The sequence below is a fragment of the Trichomycterus rosablanca genome, chromosome 15, assembly GCF_030014385.1.
Source record: "Trichomycterus rosablanca isolate fTriRos1 chromosome 15, fTriRos1.hap1, whole genome shotgun sequence".
In the NCBI taxonomy this organism is placed as follows: domain Eukaryota; kingdom Metazoa; phylum Chordata; class Actinopteri; order Siluriformes; family Trichomycteridae; genus Trichomycterus; species Trichomycterus rosablanca.
The window spans coordinates 13,958,961-13,985,267 of NC_086002.1; the positions used below are offsets into that span (position 1 = coordinate 13,958,961).

At 38.8% G+C, this 26,307-nt stretch overlaps 1 protein-coding gene across 4 annotated transcripts in view; it reads right to left on the reverse strand.

Moving 5' to 3' along the window:
• Window positions 1-26,307, reverse strand: part of dmd (dystrophin) — a 217,575-nt gene that overhangs the window by 70,299 nt on the left and 120,969 nt on the right. For 3 of the 4 annotated variants that reach the window (XR_010014843.1, XM_063010432.1, XM_063010433.1), the window contains exons 48-62: window positions 24,885-25,034; window positions 22,752-22,829; window positions 22,530-22,611; window positions 22,274-22,443; window positions 20,428-20,545; window positions 19,403-19,605; window positions 18,619-18,773; window positions 17,293-17,482; window positions 14,518-14,690; window positions 13,062-13,218; window positions 12,737-12,854; window positions 10,881-11,149; window positions 3,320-3,466; window positions 1,928-2,006; window positions 1,748-1,808 (exon numbers count right to left, since the gene is read on the reverse strand). Coding sequence is in view for 3 of the 4 variants with exons in the window: in XM_063010432.1 (XP_062866502.1) it covers window positions 1,748-1,808; window positions 1,928-2,006; window positions 3,320-3,466; window positions 10,881-11,149; window positions 12,737-12,854; window positions 13,062-13,218; window positions 14,518-14,690; window positions 17,293-17,482; window positions 18,619-18,773; window positions 19,403-19,605; window positions 20,428-20,545; window positions 22,274-22,443; window positions 22,530-22,611; window positions 22,752-22,829; window positions 24,885-25,034 (2,150 nt within the window). In the remaining variant the exon portion in view is untranslated. Of the gene's footprint in view, window positions 1-1,747; window positions 1,809-1,927; window positions 2,007-3,319; window positions 3,467-10,880; window positions 11,150-12,736; window positions 12,855-13,061; window positions 13,219-14,517; window positions 14,691-14,850; window positions 14,885-17,292; window positions 17,483-18,618; window positions 18,774-19,402; window positions 19,606-20,427; window positions 20,546-22,273; window positions 22,444-22,529; window positions 22,612-22,751; window positions 22,830-24,884; window positions 25,035-26,307 lie in introns of those variants that run through there. The other variant, XM_063010434.1, reaches the window with a different exon arrangement.

Genomic DNA, 26,307 nt, shown 5'->3' on the forward strand with positions numbered 1-26,307 from the left:
ACAGTACATTTTAATACTACACTGACCTCAGGCGATAGTTCACATATTAACTTTAAAAATTAACATTCAATTTTACTGATTCATTCTTTTTGCAAGTGCACTGGTCTTAATCTGTGGGGTAATAATTCACATGCAATTTAAGCCCTAATTTGTTTAGTTTTAACTAGACAGTTAAAAAATTAAATATTTACTGACTGTGTCTCATAATGAAACACTGGCCAACTTTAACCCCATTCTTGCTCGTAAATGTCAGCCTTTTGTTAATGCTGTTTTATACTTAATCACAATAGCATCACCTGTCATAGATATTTTATAATATTTTATAGTTCTTCTGGTTTTCATTTCTCCCTGTTGCAAGGTTTTTGGAATGTGTTGCAGACGTCAGCATATATGTATTATAATCAATTAATATTATAGATACAACACTGTATATCTTTACTTTCTGCTGTTTTGAATTAAATACATTCAAACTCATTTTTTTCATAACACAAATAAAATATAAATAAGATATATACACTATATTGCCAAAAGAATTCACTCACCAATCCAAATCATTGAATTCAGGTGTTCCAATCACTTCCATGGCCACAGATGTATAAAACCAAGCACCTATTGGGTCGCTCTCAGGAGCTCAGTGAATTCCAGCATGGTACCGTGATAGGATGCCACCTGTGCAACAAGTCCAGTCGTGAAATTTCCTCACTACTAAATATTCCACAGTCAACTGTCAGTGGTATTATAATAAAGTGGAAGCAATTGGGAATGACAGCAACTCAGCCACGAAGTGTTAGGCCACGTAAAATGACAGAGCGGGGTCAGCGGATGCTGAGGCGCATAGTGCGCAGAGGTCGCCAACTTTCTGCAGTGTCAATCGCTACAGACCTCCAAACTTCATGTGGCCTTCAGATTAGTTTAAGATCAGTGTGTAGAGAGCTTCATGGAATGGGTTTCTATGACCGAGCAGCTGCATCCAAGCCTTACATCACCGAGCGCAATGCAAAGCGTCGGATGCAGTGGTGTAAAGCACGCCGCCACTGGACTCTAGAGCAGTGGAGACGTGTTCTCTGGAGTGACGAATCACGCTTCTCTGTCTGGCAATCTGATGGACGAGTCTGGGTTTGGCGGTTGCCAGGAGACCGGTACTTGTCTGACTGCATTGTGCCAAGTGTAAAGTTAGGTGGAGGGGGGATTATGGTGTGGGGTTGTTTTTCAGGAGTTGGGCTCGGCCCCTTAGTTCCAGTGAAAGGAACTTTTAATGCTTCAGCATACCAAGAGATTTTGGACAATTTTATGCTCCCAATTTTGTGGGAACAGTTTGGGGATGGCCCCTTCCTGTTCCAACATGACTGCGCACCAGTGCACAAAGCAAGCTCCATAAAGACAGTCCTGAGTCCTGACCTTAACCTGATAGAACACCTTGGGGATGAATTAGAACGGAGACTGCGAGCCAGGCCTTCTCGTCCAACATCAGTCTGGACACTACTCCTAAACCTTGTGGAAAGCCTTCCCAGAAGAGTTGAAGCTGTTATAGCTGCAAAGGGTGGGCCCACATCATATTAAACCCTATGGATTAAGAATGTGATGTCACTCAAGTTCATATGCGTGTGAAGACAGACGAGCGAATACTTTTGGCAATATAGTGTATATACACTTTAGGGTTTCACTACATAAAAAGAAAATGAATTATGTATGTTATTGCCTGTCATCTGGTACCCTCATTAAAATGTGGTGCATTTAAAGTACTTACTTTATGTAGTAGGGAACATTGTTTGGAGAAACAGAGCGCTCAAAGGGACTTTGTACAGAACCTGTATAAAAAGTATTAATATATTATCAACAAAATTATCATCACTATATCTTTATGCTTTTGTCTTTTTAGATCAGTGTAATAAATGAATGGTGTTCAACAATAAACGCTATAATTTACCTTGTAGGAAATGCTGAGTATGGGGACCTAAGTCTCGGTGGGCCTCTGTAAGCTGGGACAAATAATCTTCAATCCATATCTAGGAAAGTAAATGATATCAGAAATTAAGATAATCACATATAATCCAATGCAACAATACAAACCTTTTCAACTAATCGATCATTGACATTTGGTCAGCAAGCACCGACCAGGCATAACATTATAACCAATGACAGGTGAAGTAAATAACACTGATTATCTCTTCATCACAGCACCTGTTAGTGGGTGGGATTTATTAGGCAGCAAGTGAACATTTTATCCTCAAAGTTGATGTGTTAGAAGCAGGAAAAATGTGGGGTGTTTCCAGTCTGCAGTGGTCAGTATCTATCAAAAGTGGTACAATAAAGGAACAGTGGTAAACCGACGACAAGGTCATGGGCAGCCAAGGCTCATTAATGCACGTGGGGACCAACAGACAAAAGTTAATGCTGGTTCTGATAGAAAGCTGTCAGAATACACAGTGCATAGCCGCAGACTAGTCAGGGTGCCCATGCTGACCCCTGTCCACCACCGAAAGCGCCAACAATGGGCATGTGAGCATCGGAACAGGACCACGGAGCGATGGAAGAAGGTGGCCTGGTCTGATGAATCACGTTGTCTTTTACATCACGTGGATGGCCGGGTGCGTGTGCACCACTTACCTGGGGGAACACATGGTACCAGGATGCACTATGGGAGGAAGACTAGCTGGCGGAGGCAGTGTGATGCTTTGGGCAATGTTCTGCTGGGAAACCTCGGGTCCTGCCATCCATGTGGATGTTACTTTGACACGTACCACCTACCTAAGCATTGTTGCAGACCATGTACACCCTTTTATGGAAACGGTATTCCCTGATGGCTGTGGCCTCTTTCAGCAGGATGATGCGCCCTGCCACAAAGCAAAAATGCTTCAGGAATGGTTTGAGGAGCACAACAATGAGTTTGAGGTGTTGATTGGACTCCAAATTCCCCAGATCTCAATCCAATCGAGCATCTGTGGAATGTGCTGGACAAACAAGTCCCGTCCATGGAGGCCCCACCTCACAACTTACAGGAGTTAAAGGATCTGCTGCTAACATCTTGGTGCCAGATACCACAGCACACCTTCAGGGGTCTAGTGGAGTCAATGCCTCAATGGGTCAGGGCTGTTTTGGCAGCAAAAGGGGGGCCAACACATGTTATGCCTGATGCCTGTATATGACAGTTGATAAAATGAAAACAAGTGATGAAAAAGTAAATGACTTTGAATTTTATTTTACCTGACAATATTATTTTATGTACATGTACCATGTCACAAAATATGCATATAGTTTGAATAAAAAATAGATATGATATCCCAATGTTTCTTTAAATATTGTACAGTATTATGTATACCTGCAGAAGTCTCCATCTCATGTTAAGGTCATCATTTCTCTTCAGACTGTCTGGTGACAGTTGAATATCAGGTGTTTTGAATGTAGAGACCAGTTTGTTGACGTGATTTACATCATCCTGGATTGGAGCGATCTTCACCTGGAATGCCTGATGAAATAAAAAAAAGTTAGAGAATATGGTTTGGACGTATATAAACGGCTAAAAATGGTACCATATATTTTATTGCTGCTATATTTTAAGGACCTTGATTGCATTTGAGGTGGGTATATTCGCCTGACACACACTCCCTCTGACATTTCACCCATATTTCGGCGGATTCGCGCACAGAGTAAGGCACCCGGGCTACTAACCAGGGACCTTACAAAGCATCAAGGACCTCACCCCTTTTTAAGTCCAGTCTTTTCCCACCCAGCAGACCAATTTTGTGCACAGCCGACTAATAGCAGAGGAGGTCTAGAGTCTGGGTGAATTTACCATTGTTACATTCAGTGTAGAGTAAGGTAGTCCGTAGACATGGATTTGTAGACGGATATATTACAACAACTGTTTTTTGACTCAGCTCTCCTCTAAAATTTATGGCATAGTGTTTCTGTCAACCATTTTTTATTACATTGGGGGTAGAAAAAAGAAGGGAGAAAAAGCAAGAAGAGTGAGAATGAAAAATAAAAGAAGAAAGAAAGAACAAATCAAGAATATAATTGCACTTCATGTAAGTAATGTAAGTATCTGGTCTAAAGTATTGAACCAATCCTCCTTGTTATGCATATATATTTTAAATACACCCATTTATAACAGATGTATAAAAGCAATTATGTAAAATAAATAAAGTATGTCCACAAATATGTGGCAACAGTTTGGGAAATGCCCAGTGCTCAAAGCAAAGTCAGTAGTTAAACATAGACAAAGACATAGTTTGGTTTGACAAGTTTGGTGTGGAGAAACTACACAGAACCCTGTTAAAAACCACTGGGATGATTTGGAACGTTGATTGCAAGCAAGACCCTCTTGTTCAACACGGGTGCCTGACCTCAGTGGTGGAAAGCCTTGATAAAAGAGCAATGGTTGTCATAGCTAATAACAGAGGGTGTCGGTGTCACCATATTAACGCTCATGGTTTTAGAATGGGGTGTCCAACCAGCTCAGTTGTGAGTGGATTAGACACAGCAGCACTGCTGGAGTTTTTTTAATACTGTATCCACTCACTGTCCACTGTATTAGACACTCCTGCCTAGTTGGTCCACCTTGTGGATGTAAAGTCAGAGACTATTGCTCATCTATTGCTCATCTATCTATCTTCTAGACCTTCATCAGTGGTCACAGGACGCTGCCCACGGGGCGCTGTTGGCTAGAAATTTTTGGTTGGTGGACTATTCTGAGTCCAGCTGATAAAATGGACAGTGAGAGTAGAAACAAGGTGGTTTTAATTTTATGGCTAATCGGTTTAGTGTGTGTTAATTGTTCGGCTGTTAAGGCCACTTTTACCACTAATAGTTGGTACGGACTGTATATTTGCACAAAGGTTCTCAAAGCTAATACTGTTTTGCAAGACCTAAAAAGTACAGAGAGTTCAGTTTAAATGAAAATACGTTCTTTAAAGGTACCAGATTTACCCTACACTTTATCTTTCAAATAACTAGATCAGTTTTTCAACAAAAAACCCCCAAAATTTATACTTTTTATGCTCTACACCATCATATGCTGACTTTTGTTAACTGTAAAGGACCTCGGTACCCTTCCTTAAGAATAATATACCAAAGCTGAGCTAGTTTGGCTAATGAGAGGTTAACAAAAGCCCAATATATAAAATATCTTCTCTATTTCAGTAAATAAATAAACAGATCCAATAAGCACAGTATTCATTTTTCTTTCTAGAAAGATAATAGCAAGCAGTACTAGCATATAAAACACTAAGGGTTAATGAAATGAGATGAGCATTTGCACAGATTTGCATGGCCAATGGCAAGAGTCAGTAAAAGCAGGTTTTAAGAAAATGGCTTCAAATTAAAGCAACAAATAATCCAGGCAACAGCATGAAGAAGAACCAAGCACAATCAAGTTGGTGCTATAAGCATGTCTGAGAGCCTGAATTGGAATGTAGTGTAATTACCTGCTTAAAAGACACTAGATACTGAGTCCAGCTGTAACATGTTCAGAATAAACCAGCACCAGCAGAGACTTGCTATGAGCACATACTCAGACACAAGCGGCTAACCTGCTTCAAACAAAACTAATTCTGATCTGGCAAGACGAAAGCTTAATTTTTAACTTAGCACATCGTATCGTATACGTTCTATAATTTCATAATTGCAGAAAAAATTTATGCTCAGCGTACAGAACTTACTGGAGGCATAGGGGCTGAGACATAGGGGCAAAATCATAAAACCAAATCTAAAAGACATGATGATTAAATCTGTGTTGCTTCATATGTTCATCACATATACATCACCATATCAGATGTGCTATTTTCTGTAGCTATAATGTGCTGTAAACTACCCCAAATCAGAGTTTCTTACATTTACTTTGACTTTTATTTGTTTGCAGACAGAATGAGCCAGAGATATTTCATGTTTTGTCTTCTCATATTTATTTAAATTATTAATAAACATCCATTTCTTGCATTTCAGGCCTGCAACACATTCCAAAAAAAGTTGGGACAGTAAAGCATTTACCACTTTGTAATGTTGGCATTCCTTTTCACCACACTTAAAAGACGTTTTGGCACCGAGGAGACCAAGTGATTTAATGTTTCAGCTTTTATTTTGTGTCATTCTTCCGGCAAATCCTGTCGCATTTTTCGTTTCAAAATTCTCCACACATTCTCTATTGAGGACAGGTCAGGACTGCAGGCAGGCCAGTCCAATACCCTTACCCTCTTCTTCCGCAGCCATGCCTTTGTAATGTGTGCAGCATGTGGTTTTGCATTGTCTTGTTGAAAAAGTGAATGGACGTCCCTGGAAAAGATGACGTCTTTAAGGCAGCACATGTTGCTTTGAGGTCTCAATGTACTTTTCTGCATTAATGCTGCCAACACAGAAGTGTAAATGACCTTTGCCAAGAGCACTGACACAGCCCCACACCAGGACAGACCCTGGCTTTTGGACTTGTTGCTGATATGGTTCGTTTCATCTTTGGTCCGGAGCACACAAAAAAGACTTTTCCTGGCTCAGGTGGCACAGCGGTAAAGTACGCTAGCTCACCAAAGTTGGGGTTTTGAATACATCGTATCGAATCTCAATTCTGCCTTTCCGACTGGGTTGGGTGGCAGCATGAACAACGATTGGCTGTTGTTCAGGGTTAGAGGGTAAAAAAAAAAGTCGGATCATAGGTCCTCATAACTGGTGCGACTGCGGCCCCTGCTGGCTGACTGATGGTGCCTGCACAGGGCTGAGGAATAATGCTGATGGGGGTGTGGCCCTCCGTACACAGTGCCCGTCGGTGTATGAACTCGACTCGTGCAGGTGAAAAATGCAGTCTGTACTGACTATGTGCCAGAGGGGTCAACTATGTCAGTTGAGAGGCGTCCTCAGTCAGCAGTGAAGGGTCGAATCAGTATAAAGGACGCAATCAGGGTAATCGGACACGACTAGATTAGGGGAGAAAAATTGGGGGAAAAAGTGGGGGAAAATAGAAAAAAAAAATACTTTTCCTCAGTGCCGAAACGTGTGGTGAAAAGGAATGGCAACATTACAAAGTGGTAAATACTTTATTGTCCCAACTTTTTTTGAAATGTCTTTCCAGCCTGAAATGCAGGAATGGATATCTATTAATAAATGAAATGAAGTTGAGCAGACAAAACATGTCTCAGGTTCATCCTGTCTGCAATCAAATAAAAGTCAAAGTAAATCTAAGAAATTATTATTTTTATGTTTCATGCTGTCCCAACTTTTTCTGATTTGGGGTTGTAAAAATGAACCTGAAAATACTATAAAAATGACAAAGGTGCTGTATAAATAAATGTGTCTGAGCCCTCTTTGGAAAGACATGAAGCCTGGTAAACAGGGATTCTGTATTAAAGTAAGTCCACATGACCTATAGGCGGTGCTATAACACAGCACTTAACGTTCTCTGCCATTGCTTCTCGCCCTAGAGTTGAAATTCTTTTTCTTTCCTTGCCTCACCAATTTGTATTTAGGACTATTTATATCCTCCCTCCTACGTAGTTATTTGTATAATATGCAAAACCTACTTTGCATTTTAATCTTCCCACAAAACTGAAGTAAAAATGTCTGTGTACATAATGTAACTATTACCAACCTCCCCAAAACAACTGCATTTCTTCATGTTGTTTCTAGAATTTTGTGAGAAATATGTAATAACAGAGGTTATCAAAAAAGGGACAATTACTTTTTCACTCCATTATGCCTACAGTGGTGTTTAAAAAAATAGCAGTGATTTTAAAAAAGCGAATAAAGCACAAAATCATTCTAATAACTTTTATTTCCATAAATGCAAATGCACTGAAAATACTACACTTTCAATTCTAAATCAAAACATTAACAACATTTAGTCAGGTTGTGTTCATCCTTTACAGAAAATTAAGAAAAATGAATATTAGGCTGTTCAAAATAATAGCAGTGCCAGCATTTTTCTTTAAAAACTCAAAAAATGTATCTAGGTTTCACTTTACTTGAAATTACTGAACTAATATTTAGTGGCAGAACAATTGTTTCTGAGATCTGTGTTGCATGGAGTCGACCAACTTCTGGCACCTCTGAACAGGTATTCCAGTCCAGGATGATTAGACTACATTTCACAGTTCTTCTGCAATTTTGGGTTTTGCCTCAAAAAAACACGTTTCAGATTTCAGCCCACAAGTTCTCTCTGGGATTGAAGTCAGGGGATTGGGCTGGTCACTCTATTACCTCAATCTTGTTTGTCTGCAACCAAGATGTTTTGGGTCATTGTCATGTTGAAACATCCATTTTAAGGACATTTCTTCTTCAACATTTCTTCTTCAACATGATCTGCTCAAGTATTCTGATATATTTAAACTGATCCATGATCCCTCGTATGTGATAAATAGGCGTAACACCACGGTATGAGAAACATCCCCATATCATAGTTTTGTACCACCGTGCTTTACTGTCTTCACAGTGAACTTTGGCTTGAATTCAGTGCTTGGGGGTCGTCGGACATACTGTCCACGGCCACTAGACCCAAATAGAACAATTTTGCTTTCACCAGTCCACAAAATGTTCAGCCATTTCTCTTTGGACCAGTCAATGTGTTCCTTGGCAAATTTGAACCCATTCAGGAAACGTCTTTTTCTTAACAGCGGGACTTTGCAAGGAGTTCTTGCTGGTAAATTGGCTTCATTTAATCATCTTCTGTACTCACTGGTAAATTTAGATGTTCCTTGATCTTTCTGAAGGTGATCACTGGCTGAGTATTTGCTATTTTGGCTAATCTTCGATCCAATTGAACAGTAGTTCCACGCTTCCTTCCGTATCTTTCAGGTTTTGGTTGTCACTTCAAGGCATTTGAGATCATTTTAGCTGAGCAGCCTATAATTTGCTGCACTTCTCTGTATGTTTTTTCCATCTACAATCAACTTTTTAATCAAAGTATGCTGTTCATCAGAACAATGTCTGGAACAACTCATTTTCCCCAGTATTTCAGAAGGAAATGTGCTATGACCAACCTGTGCAACATTTGCCACCCTCCTACATTAAATAAGGGCCAAAACTGACACCTGTTCTTCTGCAGAATGAATGACTTCACCAATTGACAATTGACTTACTTGTATTTTGCACCATATTTACTTTTTAGGCACCTTATCTGCATTGCCAATTTTACGCTGCTAATGTACAACATGTCACTACCTCATGAACCATTGTACCATCTATTCACCATCATGTACTAACACTTGTCTTTAGTCCTGTCTTCTAATTACTTGTTTAGATTAGGGATAATTAGGAATATCTTTTGTAGTTATTTATTATAGGATTTTTTGTATTATTGTTGTATTTGCACTGTTTTGTATTGTCTTGCACTTTTTGTACCGTGTTACACCGTGATCCTAGAGGAACGCTGTTTCGTTTCAATATGTACTTGTATGTAGCTGAAATGACAATAAAACCTCTCTGACTCTGACTCTGACTCTGAATTGAACTCCTCACTGCTATTATTTTGAACAACCCCCTTTCAATCAATGCTTCGATTACTCAGAATGAGTGGGATGCATGTCCTAATTGTTGGGTTTGTTTTGTTTTCATTACTCTACTACACTTTCAAGTAAATTTTTTGCTATGTAAAAATAGCATTTCTACAAAAAACAGTGATTTATCAAGTTAATGGTGTTGGACTGCTATTATTTTGAACACTACTGTAAGTGAGTTTAAAAATCAACAAAAATGAAGTTTTTAAAGTTAAGATGAGTGTTTCAATAATTAGCAATATGTGAGACTTGTTATTTGCCCTAGTTAGCATGTGCATTGAGCCTTTCTAACAGAACTGTTATGTAGCGGTACACCACTACCCCCTGTTTTAACCAGGAAGGGCTCAAAAAAGGAATGCTTCAAAATGGCTCCACAGAATAGTGCAAATTACTCAAGATTATTCAAAAAGACAGCTAGCTGTCAAAGATGGCTCAACCGTGTACGTATTAAGAAAGAGGAATTAATACTACGGGTGTGTTCCAAAACCTAGTGAGCTCTCTACATGAACAGCATTTTATGTCATCCTACACACGCTCCCGAGAAGGAGGCTGTTTGAAATCCTAGATGCCTTAATAAGCTGTGGCGAACACAATCCCAGCATTCAATGCAGCGTAACTTTTCTCACAGAAAAATACAAAACATGGCGGACGATGTAGAGAAACGAGTTATTTTGAAATGTAAATAAATTATCATTGATTTTTAATTTGTATAAACATGTACAAGTGTATTTATTTGCAAGTTCGGGCTTGTCAGGTACAGTTTAACCGTTTTTGGTACACGTAGGGAGATGTTATTTTTACATGCTAGCATGTTGTGCCACCTCATCCCATTGGTTTGAATGGCATGATGCTAACTGTGTTAGCTTAGTAAGCGAAACCCGATGTTATCACTGTCTAAGTAGTGCGTTCGAATAGCCTGCCTTATGAGTAGATGACTTATTAGAATCCTCTCTACTTAGGCAGCTGACTATGTATGTAGTAAGACAGCAAGGCAGCTCACTAGGTTTTCAAACGCACCCTATAATTTCTCAAATTTGGGCTTGTCAGTGACAATTTAACCATTATTGGTACACAGAGGGTGATGGTTTGAATGACCTGAGGCTAACTCTAAAAACGGTGGTGACTTAATCGCCGTAATCGCTGTCTAGTGCGTCTAAGTAACCTGCCTTATAAGTTTGATGTCTAATTAGAATCCTCTCTACTTAGGCAGCTGCCTAGGTAGGCAGCAAGGCAGCTCACTAGACTTTCAGCCAGGCCCATGATGTCTATAAATATGGCAGTCAGCACTAAAAAGCAACAACACTAATGTATAGGCAAACATCCAAATTAATCAACAATTGTTTTATTAAAAAGTAATGTGCACCTTCTGAATAAATCAATGTAAACTCAAGCCAAAAAACTAACCTTAACCATTTCCATTTGGTCGCTCAGATTGTCTACAAGCAAGTCTCCAATCGGCTCCCAGGAGTCTTTCACGATCTCAGCTTGCCGAAGCTTGACATCCAGCTGATTCTCTGCATCCTGAAGCTCCATCAGTCTTTTTAGGGCCAATTCCAGCTGTTGCTGCCAGTCTTCTGAGGCTATACCCAGTTCTCTCCAAAGTGTAGTGACATCCTCTGCTTCCTTACGCAAAATACGGCCAACATTTTGAACTCTTTCTTCTGGGCTGATGTCTGAAATATGCAGGTTTTATTTTTAGGCAAATATGGTATTAACCGACTTACACAAGCTGTGGACAAAATAATGGAAACACTACCATGATAAAAGACTTTGATTTTGAAATGACAAAGTATGGTTTACCTGTTATGAATGTGGCCAGCCTGAATACTAAAACATTCTAAAATTCATGTACATTTTTAAATGTTTAACCTTTGGAGTTGTTATGCTGATTATATGATCTGTAATAAAAATGTATTAATTTGAAGAAAAATGCAAAATAACAAAATGTTTCAAGTGGCAATGTTTCTAGCTTTTGTCCCCTACTGTACAAAATTACATACATTTAAATATTTAAAAAATGTATATAATATTTTTAAAACTAAAATAAAATATTTTTTTAAAGAAACTTAATATAAATAAAATAAACCTAATTTTTTTTGTTTGTGTATGCTTTTGAATTAATAATTTTAGTTAACAGCACCAAATAGTGTAAGTAATATAAATATTTTAAATGAACAAAAAACTTTTTCCTTATTATACTCTATATAGCCAAAAGTATGTGCACACCCTTCCAAATAACTGAGTTGTTGTTGAGGTGTTTGTGTTCTAACCATTGCTAACAGGTCTATAACATCAGTTAACAGCATAAAAGCATGTTTGGCTATATAGTGTATCTACTTCAAATTTTGTTTGTCAAATGCTCTCACAGGTGAGTGGGGGCTGTTATAGCTGCAAGAGATGGGTAACTAAATAATACCAATTTTTTTGGAATGGGACGTCCAACAAGCTTATACTTTGAGCCATACAGCATATATTTTAGAATATATGATAAATTAAATTAGAGACTTTGCTTTAGACAGTGCAGTGGTAGCTTAGTTTTTAAGGTACTGATTGGAAGGTTGTTGGTTTAAGCCCCACCACTGTCAGGTTGTCACTGTTGGACCCCCAAGCAAAGCCTTTAACCTTTAATTGCTTGCATTATGGAAAGGGTCTCTGCTATAAATGCCATAAATGTAAATGTAATACCTGAGGAAAACAAACTGATTCTAATTTTAGTCATTTTTGTGCCTTTTTAAGGACTTACACAAAAGTCAACAAAAGTTTAACAATAGCCTAGTCAAAAAAGTCTACTTCCTAGGTACTTCATTTTGAAAGGTTAAAAGACAAAAAATTCCCATGATAATAAATGTACATATAGTGTAGATCAGTGGTCCCCAACCACCGGGCTGCAGACCGGTACCGGTCCGTGGGTCAATTATTACCGGGCCGCACAGAACGAATAATTAATTAGAGATTGCTACATCAGCAATGAAAACACTGCTTTCATTTCCAACACACGGGTGTTTATCATCTCATATCACCCCCGGGTGAAAGCAGCGTCTCGTTGCAGTGAAAAAAGCTCATTTGTGAGAAGTATAGTTATTCTATTTTAAATCCCCCCACCTCGGCTGGTCGGTAATATTTTATTTTTTATGAAACCGGTCCGTGGTGCAAAAAGGTTGGGGAGCGCTGGTGTAGATGATAAAGGATTTGGCTGTATCACACAGACCCACCTTTAAAGTTAAAAACACTGCTCTATACGCTCATAAACACATACATACCTCTTTGATCTGGCCTCTGTTTTCCCTCTTCACTAGGCAGTTCAATCAGAAAACTCTTCACATTATTAAGTGTTCCATCAATTATTGGCTCCTTTGCACCAAGATCTCGTCTAAAGACCTGTAAAAATACATTATTTTACTTTAATTTTAGTGTCAACACAATAATGTCCAAGAACAATACTAATCTATGCTTTCAACTAAAACACAACAAAATATATTGCAGTTTTAATTATCAAGTACTCTGTGTCTTACAACAAATACATTCTGAATCAACTAGATCAACTAGATAAATAGAACAAAGAGTGTATTTGCATGCAATATTGACCTTATGTGTGTTTAATTGCTGACGAACTGTTGGTACGTCACCCCCCACTGGTTTTTGGTGCTCCAGTTCCCCCCTCCTGAGCTGTATCCACTGGAGCAGCTCTTGTAAGGACATGTGAAAATGCTTCCATTGGTCCATTTTATTATCCAAGTGAGGCCTGAGGAGACAAAAGTAAATGTGTGGCAAACATTAAATAAACAAACTTGTCTTGACTAAATTGTCTAATGAATTTACAATAAATCAAGTCTTTAGGAACTTTAGAACTTCTCAATTTAAGATGTTTCATGCAGCCAGGCGATGGCCATAATTTATAATGTATATTTATACATTTATACAGTGTACCCCAAAGAAGGGATCTGCATATTTCTCCCTCTACAGTGCATAATATCATTAAATAATTTAAGGAATCTGGAGGAATTTCAGTGCATAAAGGCCAAGGGTGCAAGCTTAAGCTGAATGCCTGTGATCTTCGATCCCTCAGACAGCACTGCAGCAAGAACCACCACTCAACAATAGCTGATATAACCACATGGGTGAGGGATTACTTTGGCAAACCTTTGTCAAGCACTACAATACAGAGTTACATGCACAAATGCCACTTAAAACTTTACTGTGCAAAAAAAGAAGCCTTATGTTAACCATGTCCAAAAGCGGTGTCGACTTCTCTGGGCTCGGAGGCATCTAGGATGGACCATCACACAGTGGAAACGTGTATTGTGGTCAGATGAATCAGCATCCCAGGTCTGTTTTTGGAAAGAATAGACACCATGTGCTCCGGACCAAAGATGAAAAGGACCATCCAGACTGTTATCAGCAAGTCCAAAAGCCAGGGTCTGTCATGGTATGGGGCTGTGACAGTGCCCTTGGCAAAAGGTCATTCACAATTCTGTGATGGCAGCATTATTGCAGAAAAGTACATTGAGATCTTAAAGCAACATATGCTGCCTTGAAAGAGTCATCTTTTCCAGGGACGTCCATGCATTTTTTTAACAAGAAATGCTGCACACATTACAAAGGCATGGCTGTGGAAAAAGAGGGTACGGGTACTGGACTGGCCTGCCTGCAGTCCTGACCTGTCCCCAATAAAGAATGTGTGGAGAATTTTGAAACGAAGAATGTGACAATGACGACCCCGTACTGTTGCACATCTTAAGACGTGTTTGCAGGAAGAATGAGACAAAATAAAAGCTGAAACACTAAATCACTTGGTCTCCTCGGTGCCAAAACAACTTTTAAGTGTGGTGAAAAGGAATAGCAACATTAAAAAGTGGTTAATGCTTTACTGTCCCAACTTTTTTGGAATGTGTTGCAGGCCTGAAATGCAGGAATGGATGTTTATTAATAAATGAAATGAAGTTGAGCAGATAAAACATGAAATATTTCAGGTTCATCCTGTCTGCAATCAAATAAAAGTCAAAGTAAATGTAAGAAACTTAAATAATATTATCAGCCTTACCTCACACTAATGACCTTTTTACACAAATCCTGCCAGCGCTGTCCCATGTTGTGAAGCTGTTTTTGTAGCACAATAGCACTGTCTGACCTCCCCAATGACTGCACTACACGCTGCCCATTCTCATCCAATGCATGATACGTATCTGTGTGGGTATCGATCTCTGTCTGAAGATCCTGTAAAGATTAACAGAAGTCCCAGAACAGTCGGTAACTCGTTTATAAGTAAGCATTTTATCTTCCCTTACAATAGAAACAGCAATGCATACAAAAATAATCATTTCTTTCAATTTAAAACACAGCAGTCAATATAAAAAGGAAAGAAAGTAATTCAGACCTTAAGGTGATACGTCTTCCTGTGCGACATATCTATAGACTAACTTATCAACTTTAGATAAAAACTGTATGTCTGACTCCGTAGACCTTCAACTCTTCATTTCAGCATCAAATAAGAGTGAGAGTAAATTAAAACAGTATAGAAGAAAGTTTAAAAGTGAAAAAGTAACATAGTAAGAGAAAATACTCCTCCATTGAGGGGTTAGAAGGCTTCAGAATGTCTGCTGAAGAAGGCACACTGGTTCTGTTGTTTCTGAACAGTGTAGGAACATCCTGAATAAAGGGTAGGTCTTGGTTTATGAGAAAACAAAGACATCTTTACATCCCACAAGTGTGCCTGCCTGTTCATATTTAACTATTTCGTTGTGCTGTTGCCAAGTGCACATATCTGCCATTCCAGTATATAAAGTCTGGTTCATTTATCACACCCCCACTGAACACTTCAATTTCCACAAAACATTAAAATATGCACAAAGGAAGTCAGAAATGAAATGACCAAGTATCAAATGAAACATTGCCAATCTTTGTTAAATGTTTTTGGAGTCTCCAAGACTGAAGCTAAGCTAACCTAATCTCTTATGTTTAGAATACCTTAACATTAAAACCACCTCCTTGTTTCTACACTCACTGTCCATTTTATCAGCTCCACTTACCATATAGAAGCACTTTGTAGTTCTACAATTACTGACTGTAGTCCATCTGTTTCTCTGCATGCTTTGTTAGCCCCCTTTCAAGCTGTTCTTCAATGGTCAGGACCCCCCCAGGACCACTACAGAGCAGGTATTATTTAAGTGGTGGATCATTCTCAGCACTGCAGTGACACTGACATGGTTGTGATGTGTTAGTGTGCGTTGTGCTGGTATGAGTGGATCAGAGTTTTTAAACACCTCACTGTCACTGCTGGACTGAGAATAGTCCACCAACCAAAAATATCCAGCCAACAGCGCCCCGTGGGCAGCGTCCTGTGACCACTAATGAAGGTCTAGAAGATGAGCAACTCAAACAGCAGCAATAGATGAACGATCGTCTCTGACTTTACATCTACAAGGTGAACCAACTAGGTAGGAAAGTCAAATAGGGTGGACAGTGAGTGGACATGATATTTAAAAACCCCAGCAGTGCTGCTGTGTCTGATCCACTCATACCAGCACAACACACACTAACACACCACCACCATGTCAGTGTCACTGCACAGCTGAGAATGATCCACCACCTAAATAATACCTGCTCTGTGATGGTTCTGACCATTAAAGAACAGGGTGAAAGCAGGTAAAAAAGGATGCAGAGTAACAGATGGACTACAGTCAGTAATTGTAGAACTACAAAGTGATTCTATATGGTAAGTGGAGCTGACAATGGACAGTGAGTGTAGAAACAAGGAGGTGTTTTCTCCCAATTTAGAGTAGTAAATTTGTCTTCCGCTGCTGGGGGATCCCTGATTGCAGTCGAGGTGGGTATATTGCTGCTCACGCCTCCTCCAACCCATGCACAGTCCTTAGCGGAATCCTTTTTGACCCATGCACTCTGCACAGGAGGCTTTCTATCTGCTAATCAGGATCCTTACACAGCGTTTGAAGACCCCACCCACATCCCACCCTAACAGAAACGTGTCTGCTGCAGGCACTGCCAATTATGCCCACTAGATGGCAACCACTGGCAACACCAAGTTTCGAACCGAGGAGTTCAAAATCACGGGGCTGGTGTGCTAGCGGAATATCCTGCTTGAATATCCCTGCTTGTTTGGAAGCTGGGGTCAGAGCGCAGGGTCAGTTATTGTACGGCGCTGCTGGAGCTGAGAGAATTAATGTCCTTGCTCAAGGGCCCAACAGTGGCTGCATGGCAGAGCAGGAATTCAAACTCTCAACCTTTCAAGTCCAACGTAGTAGCAAGAAGGTCCTGGGTTCAATTCAGCCCAAGTACTTTTTTGCATGTTTACATGTTCTCCTTGTGTCTGCGTGTTTTTCCTCTGGGTGCTCCAATTTCCTCCCACAGTCCAGACAAGCAGTCAGGTTTATTATAGATACTAAAAAGTCCTCCTAGGTATGAGTGTATGTATCTGTCCTGTGATGGACAGGCGACCTGTCCAGGTTGTTTCCTGCTTTTCGCCCAATGAATCTGACCCATCGTGACCCTGAATAGGATAAAGTTGTGGTAAAACAGACAATGAATGGATTTCATTGTCAAGTCTTGTTGGTAAATGAATGTGTGGGCACTGTGGCACAGTGGGTAGTGCTGGCGCCTCACATCAAGAAGGTCTGGTGTTCAATTCCAGATGGAGCACTCTGGGTCCTCTCTGTATGGAGTTTGCATGTTCTCCCCCATATCCCACAGTGTGTTTGATATTAAAAACTGATGAAACTGATGAATCTTGTGTAACCTGGAACTACCTGTTCTGTCATGAATGTTACCAAAGTGTGGAACAAATCACTTTAATCTTACTTACTTGCCATTGCTCTAGTAAGCGTTGCACCGCGCCTGGGTCCTCCAGAAGTCGTTCCTTGTATGAAGCATTTTGCAAGACATTTGCTGTAGTTTCTGCCTCAGTCAGCCAATTAAGAAACTTTTCCAGATCTAAGTAATAGTGTTGCATCTGCTTAGATCCAGCGTCAAGGTCTGCCTCTGTGTCCCCTGCACTGAAAACACAAAATATAAAAGTCACTTTTAGATACATAGCTTTAGATACAGAACAAAGGGTTTTAGAGTTATTTCTATTAAATTATTTTATATTTTCTCCCCTTTTCTCCCAATTTTTTTTTTATATATATTTTTATCCCCCAGTCTAGTCATGTCCGATTACCCTGATTGTGTCCTCTATACTGATTCGATCCTTCACCGCTGACTGAGGGCGCCTCTCAACTGACTTGAGCCCCCTCTGGTACGCACAGTCAGTACAGACTTCATTTTTCACCTGCACGAGTCGAGTTCATACACTTGACAGGCACTGTGTATGGAGGGCCACACCCCCATCAGCATTATTCCTCAGCCCTGTGCAGGCGCCATCAGTCAGCCAGCAGAAGCCGCAGTCGCACCAGTTATGAGGACCTATGATCCGACTTTCTTACCCTCTAACCCTGAACAACAGCCAATCGTTGTTCATACAGCCGCCCAGCCCAGTCGGAAAGGCAGAGCTGAGATTCAATACGATGTATTCGAAACCCCAACTCTGGTGAGCTAACGTACTTTACCGCTGCGCCACCTGAGCGGCTTTTTTCTCCCGATTTTTAACACATCCAATTTTTACCCAAATGCATTATGCTTCCTCTCTACTGGTGATGACCCCCACCCCGATTGAGGATAGCAAGACCGGCTGACATGTGCACAGTAGCCAACTGCATCTTTTTACCTGCACAGGGCGAGTTCATATGTCGATCAGATTTGTGCACGGAGAGCCACACCCTGATCAGCATTATTCCTCAACTCTGTGCAGACGCCATCAACCAGCCCGCAGAGGTCCCTATCTGGCTTATCCTACCCCATGAACAACAGCCAATCATTGGTCATGCAGCCGCCCAGCCCAGCCGGATGGCAGAGCTGAGATTCGATACAATGTATTCGAAATCCCAGCTCTGGTGTGCTAGCATGTTTTAGCGCTGCGCCACCTGAGCGTCCGGTTATGGATATTTAAAAAAAAGAAAGCTTTTTATCCTTTCCTTTTTTCCTTTGCTTGTGTCAGATGTGGTAGTTAAAACTGTAGTACTACATCAGAGAGTTGCATTGTAACAAACATTTGTTTTATTTGTTTAACTATTTTAGATTTTGACAAACTTACCTCTTTTGGATTTTAGCCCAAGCAAGGTTCATGTTATCAGTCATCTGTTTAACCAAACTTGTGTCATCATTTGCATAAAGTGTCAGTAGTTTGTTTGCCTTTTCATTTGTCATGTTCACTTCTGCTTGCCAGCGCTGTATATCTTGTGCAAATTTCTACAATTATAACAAACATAAAGAAAAAATAACAAATTATTGTAATTGTTTACTTATAATTACTAAAAAGAATATTTTACATCTTATGTTATATAAAGATTTAACACAAAATCCAACACACGTATGTATTCGTTGAAGTGACACACGCCCCCTCCGACACGTGAGCAGCAGCCGACTGCATCTTTTCACCTGCACAAGGCGAGTTCATATGCCGATCAGCCTTGTGCACGGAGAGCCACACCCTGATCAGCATTAATCCTTGACTCTGTGCAGATGCCATCAATCAGCCAGCAGAGGTCATAATTGCACCAATTATAAGGTCCCTATCCGGCTCCCTACCTTGGATAAACAACAGCCAAACGTTGTTCATATAGCTTCCCAGCCCAGCCGGATGGCAGAGCTGAGATTCGATACAATGTATTGGAAATCCCAGCTCTGGTGTGCTAGCATACTTTACCGCTGCACCACCTGAGCGGCCTATATTTTAATTTTGTACTTTGAATTAAATAAACTTAAAAACTCTAAAACATGTTTTCAGTTTATTATTAATATTAATGAAAAAAAAGGCAGTTATTTCTATTAAAAATATAATATAAATATAAACAGATAACAGGTCCTAAAGTTATTACCTTAAAATCACCCTTCAGTACATCAGAACCTGGCAAGTTTTCCTTAAAGCCTTCTAATTTTTCACTGGTATGTTTTATCAAAGACTCCGTCCTTTTTCTGGCTTCCAGCCAATCGCTGGAGTCTTGATACATGCTCTGAAGTTGTAAAATTCTGTCCGTCAACTTGGTGTGCGAGTCTTCCCATCGGGCCTGTAATCTGTCAACTTAAGAAAATAAAAACTATTAAAATGAATGACATGAGAAAGTTCCCATCACTGAAAATATTGATTTGAGAATATTTGTAACATCACATTATTATTTGTTCTTTATTGTTCTTTATACATTAAGCAATTAAGAATATGTTGTGCTGACTAAGCAATAGTTAATTATATCACTAATCAATCTAAAAATAAAGCACATGGTGATTAGTACTGTATTGGTTATAAAAAAATAGATGACTGTCTCTCTGAGAAATTCTTTCTTAAATATAAATATAAAACGTTAAATATGAGCACAGTCATGAAAATAAGGATATTATAGTGGATACTATTATTTTTGATGTAGGTAACAAGCTACTGAGGCCTTAATTTCCTTCAGGATTAATAAAGTATCTATCTATCTATCTGTCTGTCTGTCTGTCTGTATATCTATCTGTCTGTGTGCCTGTCTGTCTGTCTGTCTATCTGTCTGTGTGCCTGTCTATCTATGTCTGTCTGTCTGTATATCTATCTGTCTCTCTCTCCATCCATCTGTCTGTCTGTCTGTCTGTCTGTCTATCTATCTATCTATCTATCTATCTATCTATCTATCTATCTATCTATCTATCTATCTATCTATCTGTCTACTTATCTATCTGTCTGTCTCTGTCTGTCTATCCATCCATCCATCCGTCTATCTGTCTGTCTGTCTGTCTGTCTGTCTGTCTGTCTGTCTGTCTATCTGTCTATCTATCTATCTGTCTATCTATCTGTCTGTCTGTCTATCTGTATGTCTATGTATCTATCTGTCTATCCATCTGATAGATGATAGAGGAACATTAGACTTACTTTGATCTGTAATGGTGGCACGTGTCTGAGGGTTATTTGTTTTGTTTTTAAGGTTTTGGGCTGCAGTGATCTGTATATTCAGCTGTGGAAATCTTTGCTCCATGTCTTGTAGTGCTGCCTGGAAAATAAAAAATAATGTATTTATTAGGGACCTGTCTATAATGTTTTGCCAAATGATTAGCATATAATGATATTTACACGTAAAAAAATGCACAACATCCTGTGTCAGATTTACGAGTGTATATAAGAGTAAACAAACACACATGAACCATGCTTAATAAACATATGGTCAGGATTCTTTCTGTAACCACACTAATTGTGAGAATGGTGGTATTTAGATGAATTTAAACTTAGAATTAAGGCACAACATATATTTTGTTGCCAGTTACTCCACAGTAGATCTGTGAGGCTTGTCACTTAAAGCATGAAGATGCTTATAGCAGTGGATTGTCATAGATTTACCAATACTACATTAATCCCTGAGTTCGAATCTAAGCTCTGCTATCAATCGACTGGGCGCCCCCTAGCAGGTACAATTGTCAGTGCCTGTAGCAGACAAAATTGGCCTCTTGTCTGCTAAGTGGAAAAAGACTGGACTTAAAGGAGGTGGGGTCTTCAACACTGTGTAAGGGCACCTGTACAGAAGTGGAGGAGCACGGAGATCGGTGTGTGGCTCGCTGTGCACAAAACCGACCTCATGTGCAAATCCACTAAAGTACGGGAAATTAAGAAGCAATCGGTGGACTGCGCATGCGTCAGATGGAGCAAATACACCCTCCTTGGACACTATTGAGGTCCCCAGCAGCAGAAGACACTATTTGCTGTGAGTAAAGGTACTAAATAGGAACACATTCCTGAGACAGAAATCTAGTGTAATGCCATCCCTGAAGAGTGGACGTTGGTTTAGCCACAATGGGGGCCAACACAAGATGCAATGTCCAACAAGCTTATAGTCAGGTGTCCATTTACTTATAGTGCATGTGTGTATGTACACAGATCATTCATAACATTAAAACCACCTCCTTGTTTCTACACACACTGTCTATTTTATCAGCTCCACGTACCATATAGAAACACTTTGTAGTTATACAATTACTGACTGTAGTCCATCTGTTTCTCTGTATGCCTGCTTTCACGCTGTTCTTCAATGGTCAGGACTCTCCCAGGACCACTACAGAGCAGGTATTATTTGGGTGGTGGATCATTCTCAGCACTGCACTGACATGGTGGTGGTATGTTAGTGTGTGTTGCGCTGGTATGAGTGGATCAGACACCTTATTTTTGAACACCTCACTGTCACTGCTGGACTGAGAATAGTCCACCAACCAAAAACATCTAGCCAACAGCGCCCTGTGGGCAGCGTCCTGTGACCACTAATGAAGGTCTAGAAGATGAGCAACTCAAACAGCAGCAATAGATGAGCGATCGTCTCTGACTTTACATCTACAAGGTGGACCAACTAGGTAGGAGTGGACAGTGAGTGGACACGGTATTTAAAAACTAAAGCAGCGCTGCTGTGTCTGATCCACTCATACCAGCACAACACACACTAACACACCACCACCACCATGTCAGTGTCACTGCAGTGCTGAGAATGATCCACCACCCAAATAATAACTGCTCTGTGGTGGTCCTGTGGGGGTCCTGACCATTGAAGAACAGGGTGAAAGAAGGCTAAAAGGTATGTAGAGAAATAGATGGACTACAGTCAGTAATTGTAGAACTACAAATTGCTTCTATACGGTAAGTGGAGCTGATAGAAATGGACAGTGAGTGTAGAAACAAGGTGGTTTTAATGTTATGGCTGATCAGTGTATGTATATGTACAAACATTTACTGTACTGACCTTAAGTTTTTCAGTCGTGTTACTAATATCACCAAGATCTCCTACTTTCACCCGTTTAGCCACAATCATGTCATCAAGACCAGACAGCCAGTCATTGAATTCAGTCCATGATTTGTTAAACTGGTTTAGTGCCAAGGCATCGCCCGGAACACTACTGGTCAAATATTCAGCTGTAAAAAATACATAAAAAATAAACCCACAATATAATATAGATGATATAATGCCTATAATTGTCAGATATATGTTAAACCCTTACTTGTGACTTGACATTTATCATTCCACTCTTTAAGAAATATTTGAATAGCTCTCCAGTCTGTACTGAGGACATCAAATTGCTCCTAAAATATGGACAAAAAATGTGTAATTTATATGTTTGCTTTATAATAGCTGAATAAAAAAGTCAGAAAAAAATCATTGTATTTTTCTGAAATAAAATTTAAATAAATAGAAAAAACCTTTCACATTTTTTATTACATACCCCTTCAGGATGATAAGGTGGTCTTTCTTTAGCCAAAACTGTTTCTACTTCAGGTTTTTTTGACTGAATATCTTTAATCTACAAAAAAACAGAACAAATAAAACACCATAAATGTAGCATGTACATGTACTCAAACAATTTCTAAATATATTACAATAAGATTTTGATAGTGTGCAGGTGATAAGGTACAACCCCAAATCAAAAAAAGTTGGGACAGTATGGAAAATGCAAATAAAATAAAATGCAGTGTTTCTTACATTTACTTTGACTTTGATTGCAGACAGTTTGAACCCAAGATATTTTATGTTTTGTCTGTTTCATTTGTTAATGTACCTCCAGTTGGGACGGGGGCATTTTAGGGCTAGTAATGAGGTGAAAAAACTAAATAATGATGTGATTCCAAACAGGTGATGTCAACAGGTGACAGGTGAGTTTTTGATTAGCAAAGAAGATCAGAGGATCTCCAGTTTATCAACAAATGTGTGAGAAAATGATTGAAATGTTTAAAAACAATGTACCTCAAAGAAACATTGGAAGATATTTGTATATTTCTCCCTCTACAGTGCATAATATCATTAAACTATTCAAGGAATTGTGAGGAATTTCAGTGGGTAAAGACCAAGGGTGCAAGCTTAAGCTGAACACCTGTGATCTTCGATCCCTCAGACGACCCTGCATCAAGAACCGCCACTCAGCAATAGCTGATATAACCACATGGGTGGGGGATTACTTTGGCAAACCTTTGAGAAGCACTACAATACAGAGTTACATGCACAAATGTCACTTAAAACTTTACTGTGCAAAAAAGAAGCCTTATGTTAACCATGTCCACAAGCGGCATTGACTTCTCTGGGCTCGGAGGCATCTAGGATGGACCATCACACAGTGGAAACGTGTATTGTGGTCAGTTAAATCAGCATTCCAGGTCTTTTTTTGGATAAAAAAAAATGGATGCCGTGTGCTCTGAACCAAAGACGAAAAGGGCCATCCAGACTGTTAGCAGCAATAAGTCCAAAAGCCAGGGTCTGTCATGGTATTGGGCTGTGTCAGTGCAGGAAGAATGAGACAAAATAAAAGCTGAAACACTAAATCACTTGGAATCCTCTGTGCAAAACGTCTTTTAAGTGTGGTGAAAAGAAATCGCAACATTGCAAAGTGGTAAATGCTTTACTGTCCCAACTTTTTTTGGAATGTGTTGCAGGCCTGAAATGCAGGAATGGAGGTTTATTAATAAATTAAATAAAGTTGAGCAGACAAAACATAAAATATCTCAGGTTCATCCTGTCTGCAATCAAATTAAAGTCAAAGTAAATGTAAGAAACACTGTGTTTTTTATTATTTGCATTTTCCATGCTGTCCCAACTTTTTCCTGATTTGAGGTTGTAAAAAAAAAAAAATCACAGGCTGATCCAGTTTGTGTGAATTTCATCATGGCACATGTGACTCAGTAGTGTGTATGGCCCCCAGGTGTCAGTATACACTCCCATCAACATCTGGGCATGCTCCTGATGAGACGGCAGATGTTATCCTGGAGGATCTCCTCCCAGACCTGGATCTTGACATCACTGAGCTTCTGGACAGTCTGTTGCACCGCTTGTCAAGGTCAGACGCACTTATGAATTACGTCTCAAAGGTTACCGATTGGGTTCAGGTCTGGGGAATGTGAAGGCCAGTCAATGACATCAATGCCTTCATCATCTAGGAACTGCCACGTGAGGCTGGGCATTGTCCTGCAACAGGAGGAACCCAGGGCCCACTGCACTGGCATAAGGTATGACAGTGGCTCTGAGCAGTCAGGGCACAGATGGCTATCATGTGGAGGTTTGTGCAACCCTCCAAGGGTATGCCTCCTCAGGTCATCATTAATTGACCACAAAACCAGTCATGCTGGATGATGTTGCATTAGCATAACAGTCACCATGGCAACCTGCTCTCATCTTTGAAGAAAACAGGGCACCAATGGAAGACTGGTGAATGCCAACTGAGCTGCACAATGCTAGGCTATGAGCACAGGTCCCACGTTGGGTACTCATGCCACCTTCATGGAGTCAAATAAAGGTTCAAGAGAATGATCAAATCCCATATTCTTTCTTTGCTGGAAATGAACTTTTAGTTTAAAATATTAGATAATACCTTATATTCAATGGCTTCAGGTGACTTTTCCAGTTGGTTCCTAGTTGCTGAGGTCCAGCTGGAAAGATCATGAAGTTGCTTGTGGTACAGGCTCAAATCTCTTAGGTAATTCTCAATCTGTTTCTGCTTCTCAGGAAGATTTGTAGATACCTTCAGAGAATAGCAGGAGATCAAAGAAATAGATAGATAGATAGATAGATAGATAGATAGATAGATAGATAGATAGATAGATAGATAGATAGATAGATAGATAGATAGATAGATAGATAGACAGACAGACAGACAGACAGACAGACAGACAGACAGACAGACAGACAGATAGGGCAACGAAATGCAGTTAGCATCTACCAGAAGTGCAAATAGTAGCATTGTGCAAGAAAAACAGAGAATATCAGTAAACATGTGTCTATGATTAATATGAATATATAGTTATAACTATAGCTATTTACATATATGGAATTATATCTATATACATAATAACAGTAATAATAATAAAAGATTAGTTAGGTATACATTATAATAATAACAGTAATAATAATAAAAGATTAGTTAGATATAAATTATAACAATAACAGTAATAATAATAAAAGATTAGTTAGGTATAAATTATAATAATAACAGTAGTAATAATAAAAGATTAGTTAGGTATAAGTTATAATAATAACAGTAATAATAATAAAAGATTAGTTAGGTATAAATTATAATAATAACAGTAGTAATAATAAAAGATTAGTTAGGTATAAGTTATAATAATAACAGTAATAATAATAAAAGATTAGTTAGGTATAAGTTATAATAATAACAGTAATAATAATAAAAGATTAGTTAGGTATAAATTATAATAATAACAGTAGTAATAATAAAAGGTTAGTTAGTTATAAATTATAATAATAACAGTAGTAATAATAAAAGATTAGTTAGGTATAAGTTATAATAATAACAGTAATAATAATAAAAGATTAGTTAGGTATAAATTATAATAATAACAGTAGTAATAATAAAAGATTAGTTAGGTATAAGTTATAATAATAACAGTAATAATAATAAAAGATTAGTTAGGTATAAGTTATAATAATAACAGTAATAATAATAAAAGATTAGTTAGGTATAAATTATAATAATAACAGTAGTAATAATAAAAGGTTAGTTAGTTATAAATTATAATAATAACAGTAGTAATAATAAAAGATTAGTTAGGTATAAGTTATAATAATAACAGTAATAATAATAAAAGATTAGTTAGGTATAAGTTATAATAATAACAGTAATAATAATAAAAGATTAGTTAGGTATAAGTTATAATAATAACAGTAATAATAATAAAAGATTAGTTAGGTATAAGTTATAATAATAACAGTAATAATAATAAAAGATTAGTTAGGTATAAGTTATAATAATAACAGTAATAATAATAAAAGATTAG